The sequence below is a fragment of the Stomoxys calcitrans genome, chromosome 1 (genome assembly GCF_963082655.1).
Source record: "Stomoxys calcitrans chromosome 1, idStoCalc2.1, whole genome shotgun sequence".
In the NCBI taxonomy this organism is placed as follows: Eukaryota; Metazoa; Arthropoda; class Insecta; order Diptera; family Muscidae; genus Stomoxys; species Stomoxys calcitrans.
In genome coordinates, this window is record NC_081552.1 from 216,714,096 (window position 1) to 216,726,997 (window position 12,902).

A 12,902-nucleotide genomic window follows, 5' to 3' on the forward strand; every position below is an offset into this window, starting at 1 on the left:
AAGCAGACATATTTGCTGACTTTTGCAATAAGCGGTTGAAATGAGAGGTATTTGTGATTAGAAAAGGAATTTGATATGGGGTTCTAATAAATGATATTTGAGTACAGAGCACAATGCTGATATATATTCAGGGATTAGGGACCACCCCAGGAGGTAAACATTGTCTATCATCAGGGATTGGTAATGCAGTATCCCCTTCGCCGCCATCGTCAGACACTAGCAGTTGAGTAAAATGTTATTTTCATATCCTCAGCATGCTATCTGTGTCAATTAACAGATTTCTTTCTTTGTCTCTGCAGAAGGATGTGCCTGCACCAAAGCCATCGGTTTTATGTTTAATTCTTTGATGGAATTTCCGGACATAATTTGGCTCCTGTACATCTCCTTCCACTTCCATTAGCTTTCTGCGGAATGGATGTTTCACCTCTCCTTTTCTCCCAAAACCTCTCCTTCATCTGGCACGTTGCTACTTATTGCAGAGTTGCTCGCATTCTTGGCTTCGGTAGAATTTCGATACTCTTGGTCGTGCTCTGGGTTCCTCGGGGATGTTTCCGGTACCCAAGTATGGATTCAGCGGCATTTTCCGTGGAGTGGTCTAAAGATTGTCACTACGCAGTTATATCATCGGGAGGAGGAGTGCTTTCATCCAGCAGTTGGGTCAGTCGAGTAGAGTGTTGTGTTTGCAGCTATTCAATGCCTAGTTTCCGTGCAGTGTCAGATCGTACTTTAATCCATGTTCTAACGGATGCGAACCATTGCTGCAACAAGGTAAAAATCCCAATTTATATTCGCTCAACGGATCGATCGAACATCTAACACGCTGGATGAATGCCTACCATCTATCACAACGTGATCAATCTGGTTCCTCTTGTTTTGGTCGGGTGACAGCCATGTGGCTTTGTGAATATTTTTATGTTGAAATCTGATGCTACTAACTACCATATTTTTTTGCTGCGGCGAAATCGAATAATGCTGATGGTGAAGAATTTGGCTTTAATATGAATTGTGGCTAGCCTCCACCTACAGGAGACAAGCTAGAGAAAAGGTGTTTCAGACTCCGACCAACCACTAATCCACAGCCAAATTCATGCCTCGGCATTTTCCGTGGAGTGGTCTAAAGATTGTCACTACGCAGTTATATCATCGGGAGGAGGAGTGCTTTCATCCAGCAGTTGGGTCAGTCGAGTAGAGTGTTGTGTTTGCAGCTATTCAATGCCTAGTTTCCGTGCAGTGTCAGATCGTACTTTAATCCATGTTCTAACGGATGCGAACCATTGCTGCAACAAGGTAAAAATCCCAATTTATATTCGCTCAACGGATCGATCGAACATCTAACACGCTGGATGAATGCCTACCATCTATCACAACGTGATCAATCTGGTTCCTCTTGTTTTGGTCGGGTGACAGCCATGTGGCTTTGTGAATATTTTTATGTTGAAATCTGATGCTACTAACTACCATATTTTTTTGCTGCGGCGAAATCGAATAATGCTGATGGTGAAGAATTTGGCTTTAATATGAATTGTGGCTAGCCTCCACCTACAGGAGACAAGCTAGAGAAAAGGTGTTTCAGACTCCGACCAACCACTAATCCACAGCCAAATTCATGCCTCGTGTTATGGCAGCTTTAGTAAAATTCGTCACCATTTGGTGTTGTTGTGACCCCATTCCATCGCACTTCCTGAAAGGCGTTAATATCTACCTTGTACTTTTCTAATACATACGCCAGCGCGTATACTGCACCTTATCTATAGAGAGTACGGACATTCCAGATGCAGATCCGCAAATCATGGTCCTTTTTATACCCACCACCATAGGCTAGGGGTATACTAATCTAGTCATTCCGTTTGTAACACCTCGAAGTATTCGTCTAAGACCCCATAAAGTTTATATATTCTTGATAGATAGATAGGCTCAAAACGTCGAGACGTTCTGAGCCTATCTAGCCATGCCCGTCCGTCCGTCTGTCGAAATCACGATAGCGGTCGAACGCGTAGAGCTAGCCGCTTAAAATTATTCGCAGATACTTATTATTGATCTAGGTAATTGGTGATTGCAAATGGGCCACATAGGTTCAGATTAAGATATAGCTCCCATACAAACCGATCTCCCGATTTGACTTCTTGAGCCCCTGGAAGCAACTATGCAAAGTACGGTACAAATCGGTCTATAACCTGATATAGCTCCCGTATAAACCGATCGCCCGATCTGACTTCTTGAGGCCTTACAAGCGAAAAATGTTGTCCGATTTGGCTGAAATTTTGCACGTGGTGGTTTGTTAGGACTTTCAATAACTGTACAAAGTACGGCCAAATTTTGTCTATAACCTGACATAGCTCTCATATAAACCGATCTCAAATTGTTTCTTGAGGCCCTGGAAGCAGCAATTTTATCCGATTTGACTCAATTTTTGCATGTAATGTTCTGTTTTGACTTTCAACAACTGTGCCAAGTACGGTCCAAATCGGTCTTTAACCTGATAAAGCTCGCATATAAACCGATCTTCCTATTTGACTTCTTGAGCCCTTACAAGCCGCATATGTGGCATGTGCTTGTAGCAGAATGTCATATTTATGTGAGGGAGGAAGGAACACTAAGGTCATTTTCATTCCGAAAGCACGAAAACCTTACCACACGAAGGCGAAAGATTTTCGTCCTATTAGTCTGTCATCCTTTATGCTGAAGACTCTTGAGATGTTGATAGAAACATATCTTAGGGCAAAAAAGTGGACACGTAAGCTGATGATATGAGAATTGCGGTGAGGGGAAATTTCCTAGCACTCTAAGAGATATAATTCAGGAAGCTTTACGTGCAACAGCGAAGTCGGCTATTGAAAGTGGACTAAGTATAAAACCGTGCAAGATAGAAGTAGTTTTTTGTTAAGCAGAAGCCCCCATCTCCTTGGGAGGAGAGAAGGTTCCATTTACAGAAAGAGCAAAATTCCTGGATGTTTTGCTGGACAGGAAATTGAACTTCAAATCCAACATTTTGGAAAGGGCAAGAAAGGCAACTCTTGCCCTATACTCCTGCAAGAAAGCCATTGGCATAACTTGGGGATTTAGGCCGCGCGTCATGCATTGGGTATATACTGCTGTTGTGGTCTGGTGGACGGCGCTTCAAAATTCCACCTACTGCTGAACGTTTAACCGGTTCCAAAGGATGGTTAGTTTCTGCATCGCAGCCGCACTGAGGACGACACCATCGGAAGCACTGAATTTAATGCTACTTCGAATGCTTCTGGACATTATGGCTAGAGAAATTGCAGTGACCACTGCCGTGAGGTTAAGGGAGCTGATAAAATATCGATGTTCCAGGCAGTGTGGATTACACCATACCCGAGCCGTTTTTTGATAAAAAGTACTGTACTACTATTCCTGATAGAACCGACTGGAACTACGATATCCCTGGTAACAGAAGTTACATAGACTTCTAAACGATTGGTTCCAAACTAGACGACAAGGTGGGTTTGGGGTGTACTCGAAAGATCTAGAACTGGTCATATCGAAAGGGTTACCCGACCACTGCAGTGTGTATCAAGTGGAGATCCTTGCAACTCAGGATGGCTAAGATATAATGTCATTACGACGTTTGGCATAAATATCTTCTCGGACAGCCAGGCAGCCATTAAATTCCTAACGAACGTATATCTGAACACTAATTTCTTTGAAAACCTCTCTGATTCACAAGTTGTTGGGCTTTTTAAAGCGATCTGGATGGTTCCATGGTAGGAACTAGAAGGCATCCTTCTTCTTCTGTTCCTTTGGTATCACAATGGACGAAAGCATCTAAGTGAGTAGACGCAGAGTAGAGAGTGAGTAGACGCAGAGAGTAGAGTAGATGCAGACTACCACTAAAACCTAACCTAACCTAACCTTGGTATGTAGAATAAAATTATGCTCTTCAACTAAATTTATTTTGTATAAATTCTTAGCAGAATCCATGGTGGTGGGTTCCCGAGATTCGGCTCGGCCGAACTTGGCACGCTTTTACTTGTTTCGTTTGCGTGAGACGTCAATGTTAGGGGGGTCGTTTTTACCATTCCTTTGTTGCTCAAAGTGAAAGGACGGGTTACTGGCCCAGCGTCTCAGCCACATGTGTTTTATGGGGTCGCACATGTATACCTCGACGTCGCGAGCCGCTAACTGCAAGATCCGACGCTAGCCTCCAGTCGCCCTTAACCTGTTAACTGATTTTGACCATTGGTTATTTGAAGGCGCCAATACCTCGCCTTGCCATCTCGAGTATCATTGTCACTCAGTATTTAATTAAGAGCCAGTGCCACCAGACCACTCACTGAGACTCTCCTCTCGAAATTGCTGACTGTCCGCGGTGGCATTTGCAGCTATACCGCATAAAAACGAAACTTTCCACTATCCGTAGACGCGCCCGGTAACTTTCAGCTAAACTTCCCGCAATAACGATGGACACCACGCAAGTCGGAGCTCAAAGTTCCAGTCTATGTTATGCTTTACACAGCTACATTAAAATATAGTCCAATCAGACCAAACATGGGCAAAGATGTCAATGGCCTACTAAAATTCACTGTTTCAAATTATAGCGAATTTGGGTAAAAAATTAAGCTATTAGGGGCTCCAACATCAGGAGACCAAAGGTTAATTTTTTTTTTGTTATTGATGCCATATACCAACATCCATTGCGTTCTTGGGCGATGCAGACATCAATGGCCCATTACACAATGACGTCGAAACAAAACGGCATTTGTTGCGTTTATATGACACTTGGATTGGTGTATAAATAAATTTAGCGAGACAAATGGGCGTTTGAAAAATGTCTTTGTTCACATTTCACAATTGAACGTCAGTCAAGGTATTTTTGAGCAGCATATGCAGTGTTGTTCGCTCATTTGCGTCTTGCAAGTACTACAACATAGCTTTGCATGGCAATGTCTTTGTGCCACAAATCCTCCATCGTTCGATTTGACTTGTGCAGTGCTTTAATAACTACTCACCCAAAAACGTAGTGGTCAAGCAAACCATCAAAATATTACATTTTTAATTATTGTAATATTTTATCTCTCTCCCTCTCTCTCTATAAACAACTACTTACACAAACTTCCACCCAGTAAATAACGTATGTAAAGATGTTGCTTGGCATACATTGGAGTTTGACGGAAATGGGTCAAGCTAATGGCAACTCATAGCATTGCAACTTCTGCTGCCAAGAAACTGGAAAATTGCTCAAACAAATGATCATTGTTCAAAAGTTGTTGTTTAGCTAATCAATTATGAGTTTTGGGGGAAAAAACTAACAACCAAGTAACCCTAAGGCTATGGCAAAGAAAACTAAAAACAGATGTAAAGAAAACGAGTTTAGTGAGGGAAGGACGAATAAGTGATTAAATCCAATAAAAATTTATTAAAGTCCTGTGTTCGCAGAAAGTTTTATGCTTTCAGTTTCATTTTCATTTTCGTAGAAAATTATATCAAAATTCTATTCAAAATAAAATATGTTCTTATAAATTCATTGGAAAAGATTTTTTTTTTGTCAAAATTTGAGTTTTAAAGAAAATAATGTCAAAATTTTATTTCCTCGCACTTTGAAAACTTAATTTTCATTAAATTTTTTTAAAAAATTTATTTTATTTACCTCGACAAATTTGCAGAAATTAGATTTTCATAGAAAATGTTGCCCAAATCAAAAAAAAATTCGATTAAATGTTAAAAAAAAAAATCGCAACAATTTAGGTTTAGTTGAAGAGAGGGTGCAGATATTAATCCCCCCAATGCCACTATGAACAGACATCAAAGCCTTAGTGTTCGTGCTTTTTTCGTCATGTGAGAGGGACATCCTGGAGTGTCTTCTCCGCAAGCTTCTGGCCCGTGCCGGGATTGAAAAGAATCCCGGACACTGTTCGGTTTGCCCGAACCACCTCCATCATCGGTCGGTGTCGATGAGGTGTAACTGGTGCATGAAGTGGGTACATTTCCGATCTTGCTCTGGTCTTACGTCACTACAGGAGTATAGTCACACTGAATATGTTGTAGGGTGCTGTCCGAACATACACATCAGTGGGTCACAAGCATCGTCGTCGTCGACCTCTCCTGTGCGGCAATATACCCAACAGCAGCATCCCAACTCCAATATTGCCAGTCCATTGCCGGAAAGTGTATGATTTTTGCAATTGAATTGCAACGGTCTCCGTGGCAAGATCGACGAGATTGTGGATTTTATGAGTCGGAAGAACATATTGGTTGCAGCAATCCAGGAGATAAAGCTGACCAACGCCTGCAGCTTGCACAGCTGTCACGGGTACAATGTGCTACGTAAGGATTGCTCAAGGAATGGAGGTGGGGGATTGGCCTTCGTGATACGCCAGTCATTAAGCATAGGTTAGGTTGAACAAGTAAAAGCGTGCAAAGTTCGACCGGGCCCAATCTCGGGAACCAACCACCATGGATTCTGCTTAAAATGTATACAAAATCAATTTTGTCAGTTTATATGGGAGCAATATCTAAATCTGAACCGATACCGATTGCAAGCGGAGAGCTTTACGCGTTCGACACCTATCGTGACTTCGACAGACGGACGAACGGACGGACATGGCTAGATCGAATCTGAACGTCGAGACGATCAAAAATATATATACTTTATGGCGTTTTAGACGAATATTTCGAGGTGTTACAAATGAACTGACTAAATTAGTATTCCCCCATCCTATGACGGTGGGTATTAAAAGTTACTTCGAAAAAGAAAATCTAACTTAGGAATTGCATGATACCTACAAAATCCTTAATTGTTTTCCATGCCACGCCACTTAGTTGCTTTATGTCTGGTATTGTGTACCCACCTATGTGCCGGTATTTGTTAGCCGTGAAAGTCGGGCAACGATATAGGAAATGCCCCAACGTCTTACATCTTCCCCGCATGCCCTACACACGCTATCACCTGCCGCACAGATTTTACATAAGTGACCTCGTAGTCCTGTGTCCCGTTGTAATACCAAAAGCTATACTGATCTTCTTCTTAATTCCTTTCCGTAGTAGCCTCGTCTTCTCTCGATCTGGATGTCCCCATAGAATTTTCGCCGTCCTACCGACCGTTTCGCTGTCCCACAAGGTTACATGGGCATTCATCGTCTACGCCCTTATCTCGGACTGTGTCGACCCGAAAGACTTCAGGTTAACCAAGTTTATCGACGGCAGTTTTCTGGCCTTCACTGCCAAATCGTCTGCTTTCTCATTCCCAGTTAGTTCGTTATGGCCCCGCACTCAAACGATGTGAATCGTGCCATCCGCAGAGAAGGCCTTAATCTCCTTCTCACATTCCAAGACTGTTCGTGATCTTACCGTCCTAGTTATTATTGGCCTTATGGCCTGTTATCTGTCCGAAAAGATGTTCGTACTCGACGTCCTCGCGTTAACACCACACCACCTCATGCATTCCGTGATGCGTCTTCAGGACCATATTATGGTCAGGCAGTCTAAAACAGATCTCAGTCCCTGGGTTCTGAATATAGACCCACAAGCCCACTGTGTTCTCCAGCTTTTTGATGGATGATCTCATAGATGGCAATATCAGAGTTCCGTCAATCCACGACTGTGCAGCAGTACCTCGCACTCGACCTCGAGTGTCATATCAGGTATCCGATCGGAAACAGTATCTCGCACTCGACCTCAAGTGTCATATCAGGTATCCTATCGGAAACTATCTCTATTCCTTCCAGATTATCTATCGTCACAAAGTGGGATGGGAAAAAAATAAGTGGAAATAAGTCTGCCACTTTGGAACGGATAGAGATATCTTCATGAAATTTTACACGGTTATCGGATTCAGGCCTCATTTCAAGCCTACGGCTCGTCTAAGACTTCAAGAAATCATATTGAGGGATCGATTTCTATGGGAGCCACAGGTTCGCAGTGGCGAAAGGGCATGTTTGTACGTCACGTACCAAATTTCTGCCCAATCGTGGTAAAATTGTGGACTATAGGGGCCCAAGACATCAAATCAGGGAATCGGTTTATTTTATCTTCTATATAAATATGAATTTGTTTGTTCCGTATAGAGTCAAAAACGGCTGAACCGATTACCTTGAAATTTTCACAGATTTTAAAGGTTGGTCTGGAAGGAAACATAGGCTATATAATTTTTTGATATCGGGACCCTCCCCCTTACCCCAAAAGTACTGCCCAAAAATAAAAGTGGACCGATGGGGACAATGTGGGATTCAAATAAAAGGTATTCAAGAGTAGAGTACGAATTTCATAATAAAAATTGCGTCCATATAACTGGGGGTTCGCCCGGGCCCCAAAATCCCTTAAAATAGGTTTATTTGACGTTCATGACAATATGGGACACAAATGAAAGGTATTCGGGAGTAGATTACGAATATGGTCAGGAGGGAGGAATAGGCTTTATTGATATCGGAAGGGGCGGACCCTCCCCCTTACCTCAAAAATTATATCCAAAATTAAAAGTGCACCGATCGGGACAGTATAGGACTCAAATGAAAGGTATTTGGCAAAATACTAGCATTGTATTAAAATTTGAGTCTAGGTTCCCATCGAGCCGCCCCAACCCCAAAACTTCCCCAAACAGAAATATTGGGCTTTCATGTCTATATGGGGCGAAAATGAAAGGTATTCGGGAGAAGATTCCGTATCTGGCATACAAAATCAGATTTATGTATAGGGGGTCACCCCACCTCCCAAATGGGCATAAGCCCCATTATGACTATATGAGACTCGGCTGAACCAATTTTCTTAAAATTATCACTGGTTGTGTAGGTTTGTCTGGAAGGAAACATAGGCTATATAATTTTTAGATATCGGAGGGGGCGCACTCTCCACCTTATCCCATAAACGCCACCCAAAACCAAAAGTGGACCGATGGGCACAATATGAGTATCAAATGAAAGGTATTGGAGACTAGAAAACGAATATCGTATTAAAAATTGGGTCCAAGTACCTGGCGGGCCGCCCCAACCCCAAAACTCCTCCAAACAGATATATTCGATGTTTATGTCAATATGGGACTCAAATGAAAAGTATTCAGCATTAGATAACAAATATGGCCATTATGACCTATTATGACAATATGGAACTCAAATAAAAGGTATTTGAGAGGAGAAAATGATTTTGATATCCGATTTTGGAGCCAAGTGTTTAGGGGTACGCCCTAAAGCACCCCGTAAACTGAACTTCATTTCTGACTGCGGCAATATGGAGCTCAAATCAACGGTATTTGGAGTAAAGGACGAATTTGATATTCATTTTCAGAGCAAAGTGCCGGTGGCCATCCCCACCCCAAAACACCCTCCAAATGGTTCATATTTCAATCAAGGGGCTCAAACTGAAGGGATTTCATATCCATATTTGAGTCGAAATGTCTGAGGTGTCATACCTCCCCTAAAAAGCATTTCTCGTTACCCAAATTTTTAAAAACACTAGATCTCGGAGATTGGTAATGCGATTCGTTCGAAATTTTTTTTGCACTCCTACAGTCACTAAGAGTTACTATTGTTAGTGTCTGGTGCCTCAGTGAACGCGCAAAATCCGGCAAGTGGATATATAGATCAAACACGACAATTTAGAGCTCAAACGAAAGGCGTTTGAGAGAAAAAAACGAATTAGATATCCCATTGGGTAGAATTTTTTACATGACCATGCATGGCATGCTACCTAGTAAATGTCGCCAGCATTAAGAGGGGATAACCACCGTTTTAAATTTTGTCCGATGTTCTCACCAGGATTCGAACGCAAGCATTCAGCTTCAAAGGCGGACTTGGGCTACAGTGGCACGAATTCGATATCTACATTCAGGACGAAGTGTGCCCACCCTAAAAATATATTAGACTGTGAAAGAAGACACAGGGGACCCGGTTCGGCTAGTCAATTTATAGAAGAGGGCTTTATACAAATCTAAACCACCATGGCACATTCTAATTCCCAATAATTACGCCAATAAGAAGTATCTGTAGACAGATTTAAGCGGATAGATTTATTCATTTGACCGCTATCCGTCATGGACGGACACGGCCAGATCGACTTAGAACGTCAAGACGATGAAGACTATATCTGCTTTATGAAGTATGCTGTTCAATTCATTGCGAGGTGTTACAAACGGAATGACTAGATTTGTATACCTTCCATTCTATAGCGGTCGGTATAAAAGTCACAAAAAAATTCGATTTTCATAGAAAATATCGTAGAAATTTTCATATTTGCTCATGAAAACTCTTTTAGAAACAGTGGCAACTAGAAATTGAAAAAATTTGGTTACTATAAATCAAAGTTTGTGTTATCAATTTTTTGAAGTATGGACTTAATCCATTTATTCTCACTTTCATCCCTAACCTACTGCTCCCTTAAGAGCTACAGCAAAAATATTGTTATCTTATATGCAAGTTGCCAAAATATGAAGTGCACTGTGAATAGTTTTTGTTTTTTTCATACTTTTGTTATTTTAAACTTTCATACACATAAATGTACATTTTTGATATTCTTACTAACATTTCCTCTCTTCTTCTTCTTCTTCTTGTTCTTCTTCTTCCTTTACCAAAAAAATAGTTTGGCAGAATTCTACAAAAACTTTCAATCTGATATCGATGCATGGAAAACATATTATGATTTGTCATCGCCCGAGGAAGCCAAATATCCACCACCCTATGAAAATATTGATGAAATGCTGAGCTTAATCATATTGAAATGCTTGAGACCGGATAAAGTTGTGCCGGCAGTTAGGGTAAGTTCAAATACAGAAGCCAGCTTCATATAAAGATGTCGGTCTCTGTTTAAACGACCACCACATGTGATATCCGAAGAAACTCGACACGATATCTTGGGGTGCACCACATGTTGTTGGTAATGAATAAGCAAAAGCAAAGAAATTATGTACATTAGGGGTATTCAAAAGTAAAAATTTGTGTAGGAATACATGGGATATAGCGAATAAGGTAACATTTTCTTGTTTTAATGTCATCATTACAAAAATTTTAATAATAGAGGTTTTAAATTCATCCGAGAAAACAGGAAACATATATAGCGGAAACTGTTCCTATCAGTTTTATACATTATTAACAAAAGATAATTTTGCGAGCTTACCTTATACACCATCTTACGGGCCGTGGCATAATTTGAAACTGACGAAAAATTCCTGAAATGAAAGTTAAGAATTTTAATAAAATTTAAGTTTAAACATAGTCAAAAATAGTAAAAACAAGTACAATGTTCGGCCGGGCCGAATTTACTACACCCTCCATTTTGTATCGCATACGACATGTTCTCTGAATGACTTTTTCAAATATATAAAATCTCTATCAAGTAATAGACCGATATAGATCGTGCTTGTCATAGCTCTTAACACTCATAGAAAAATACCAGCTCCAAAATTTGAGCGAAATCCGATAGAATTGCGTCCTCTAGAATCTCAAGAAGTCAAATCAGGAGATCGGTTAATATTGCAACTATGGACTGATTTAGATCATACTTGATACAATTATTGAAGCTAAAAAAAAATTCTGCCAAGTCGGATTAAATTGCGCCCTCTAGAAGTCAATTCGGGAAATAGAGTTATATGACAGCTATATCCAAACATGGACCAATTTGCCCATTTTCAATCCCAATCGACCTACACTAATAAGAACTACTTGGGCCTAGCTTTGCTTCTTCGATAGTTAACATGCTTTCGACAGACAGATTAATCTTAAAGTTTTTGGGCTTTGGATACCTATATACATGATGATGCTTTGGATGGTCCCAGCGATAACAGCCCCGAAGGTGTCGTTTCGACAGCATATCTTCGCACGGGTAGGATCTTTGTCTCCTGATGAAGGTGATCCACGTAAGAACTGAGGAGATAGCCCGTCGCAGTTCAAAGGGTGGCATTCCGACAAATATGAGTTTTATTCCACTGCGTGTCACATAGTTGATGAGACTACACCGGCGCTGCAAAACTTACCACAGACCGGCCCATTTGTACGTGGTCAACAAGGTTTCTTTGACTGCACCCAAGTGCTGCCAGGAAAGTGATTTGAGGATCTTGTTTCTACTTTTGACCTTATCGCAAATTGCTGTGGCATGTGGCGAGAATATGTAAGAGCTGTCAAATGTGACACCAAGTGTTTTGGGACCCTTGTTGGTCAGAATGATGATGCAACTAGCACATTTGAGGGGGGTGTCAGCTCACTGAAGCGGTGATTGGTGCACTATCTGAACCCGACTCAATCAGCCTCCTTCAGATTGATAAACCTCTGGCGCTTAGAGGTTATGAAGTCGGTTGCCCCGTCGATGGTGAGTTGTTGTTTTTGTGGCCACATTTCCATGTGAAGGCTGCGATCCTCGCCTGGCTCTTATAGGTGAGCGAGCTCGTTCCGGTACAAAGGCCCGATCGCCGCGGTAACGTGATGGCCATTGGCTATTTAAGGCTTTAATAACTCGCGTTTTTATAGTGAATGAACGGTGCCGCTCGTTCATTCACTGAGACTTTTCACTCGATACCGCTGATTATCCGCGACTGCAATTGCAGCTACCCCGTACACCTAAAAAATAATTTTGAAAAACAATGACTTTGATCGAAAAAACGCCGACGAAATTTGTTAGTTTTCCTGGAACAATTTAGGCCATTGCGATTAGGGAAAGGTTTCCAGCTCTTTAAGAAATATACTTCAGGAAGCTCTACATGCAACAGCGAAGTGGGCTGCCGAAAGTGATCTAGGTGTAAATCCGTGCAAGACAGAAGTACTTCGTTTCAGCAGGAGACGCAAGTTACCTACAGTGGATCCTGTCTCCCTGAGAGAAGAGATTCTTTCATTTAATGATTGCGTAAAATGCCTGAGTGGCCTGATGGAAAGGAAAGTGAAATACAAAACCAATATTTTGGAAAGGGCAAGAAAGGCAACTCTTGCCCTATGCACCTGCAAGAGACCCATTGGGGGTATAAACCG

At 41.5% G+C, this 12,902-nt stretch overlaps 1 protein-coding gene and 1 long non-coding RNA gene across 3 annotated transcripts in view; one reads left to right on the forward strand and one right to left on the reverse strand.

The window, feature by feature from the left end:
• Positions 1-12,902, forward strand: part of LOC106086176 (dynein axonemal heavy chain 3) — a 430,123-nt gene that overhangs the window by 357,516 nt on the left and 59,705 nt on the right. For both annotated transcript variants that reach the window (XM_059360617.1, XM_059360618.1), the window contains one exon: positions 10,528-10,702. In XM_059360617.1, the coding sequence (XP_059216600.1) occupies positions 10,528-10,702 (175 nt within the window). The remainder of the gene's footprint in view (positions 1-10,527; positions 10,703-12,902) is intronic.
• The window catches only part of LOC131994171 (uncharacterized), a 113,151-nt gene that overhangs the window by 34,144 nt on the left and 66,105 nt on the right, over positions 1-12,902 (reverse strand). Inside the window, exon 2 of the long non-coding RNA XR_009396506.1 lies at positions 11,062-11,113. This is a non-coding gene — a long non-coding RNA (uncharacterized LOC131994171). The remainder of the gene's footprint in view (positions 1-11,061; positions 11,114-12,902) is intronic.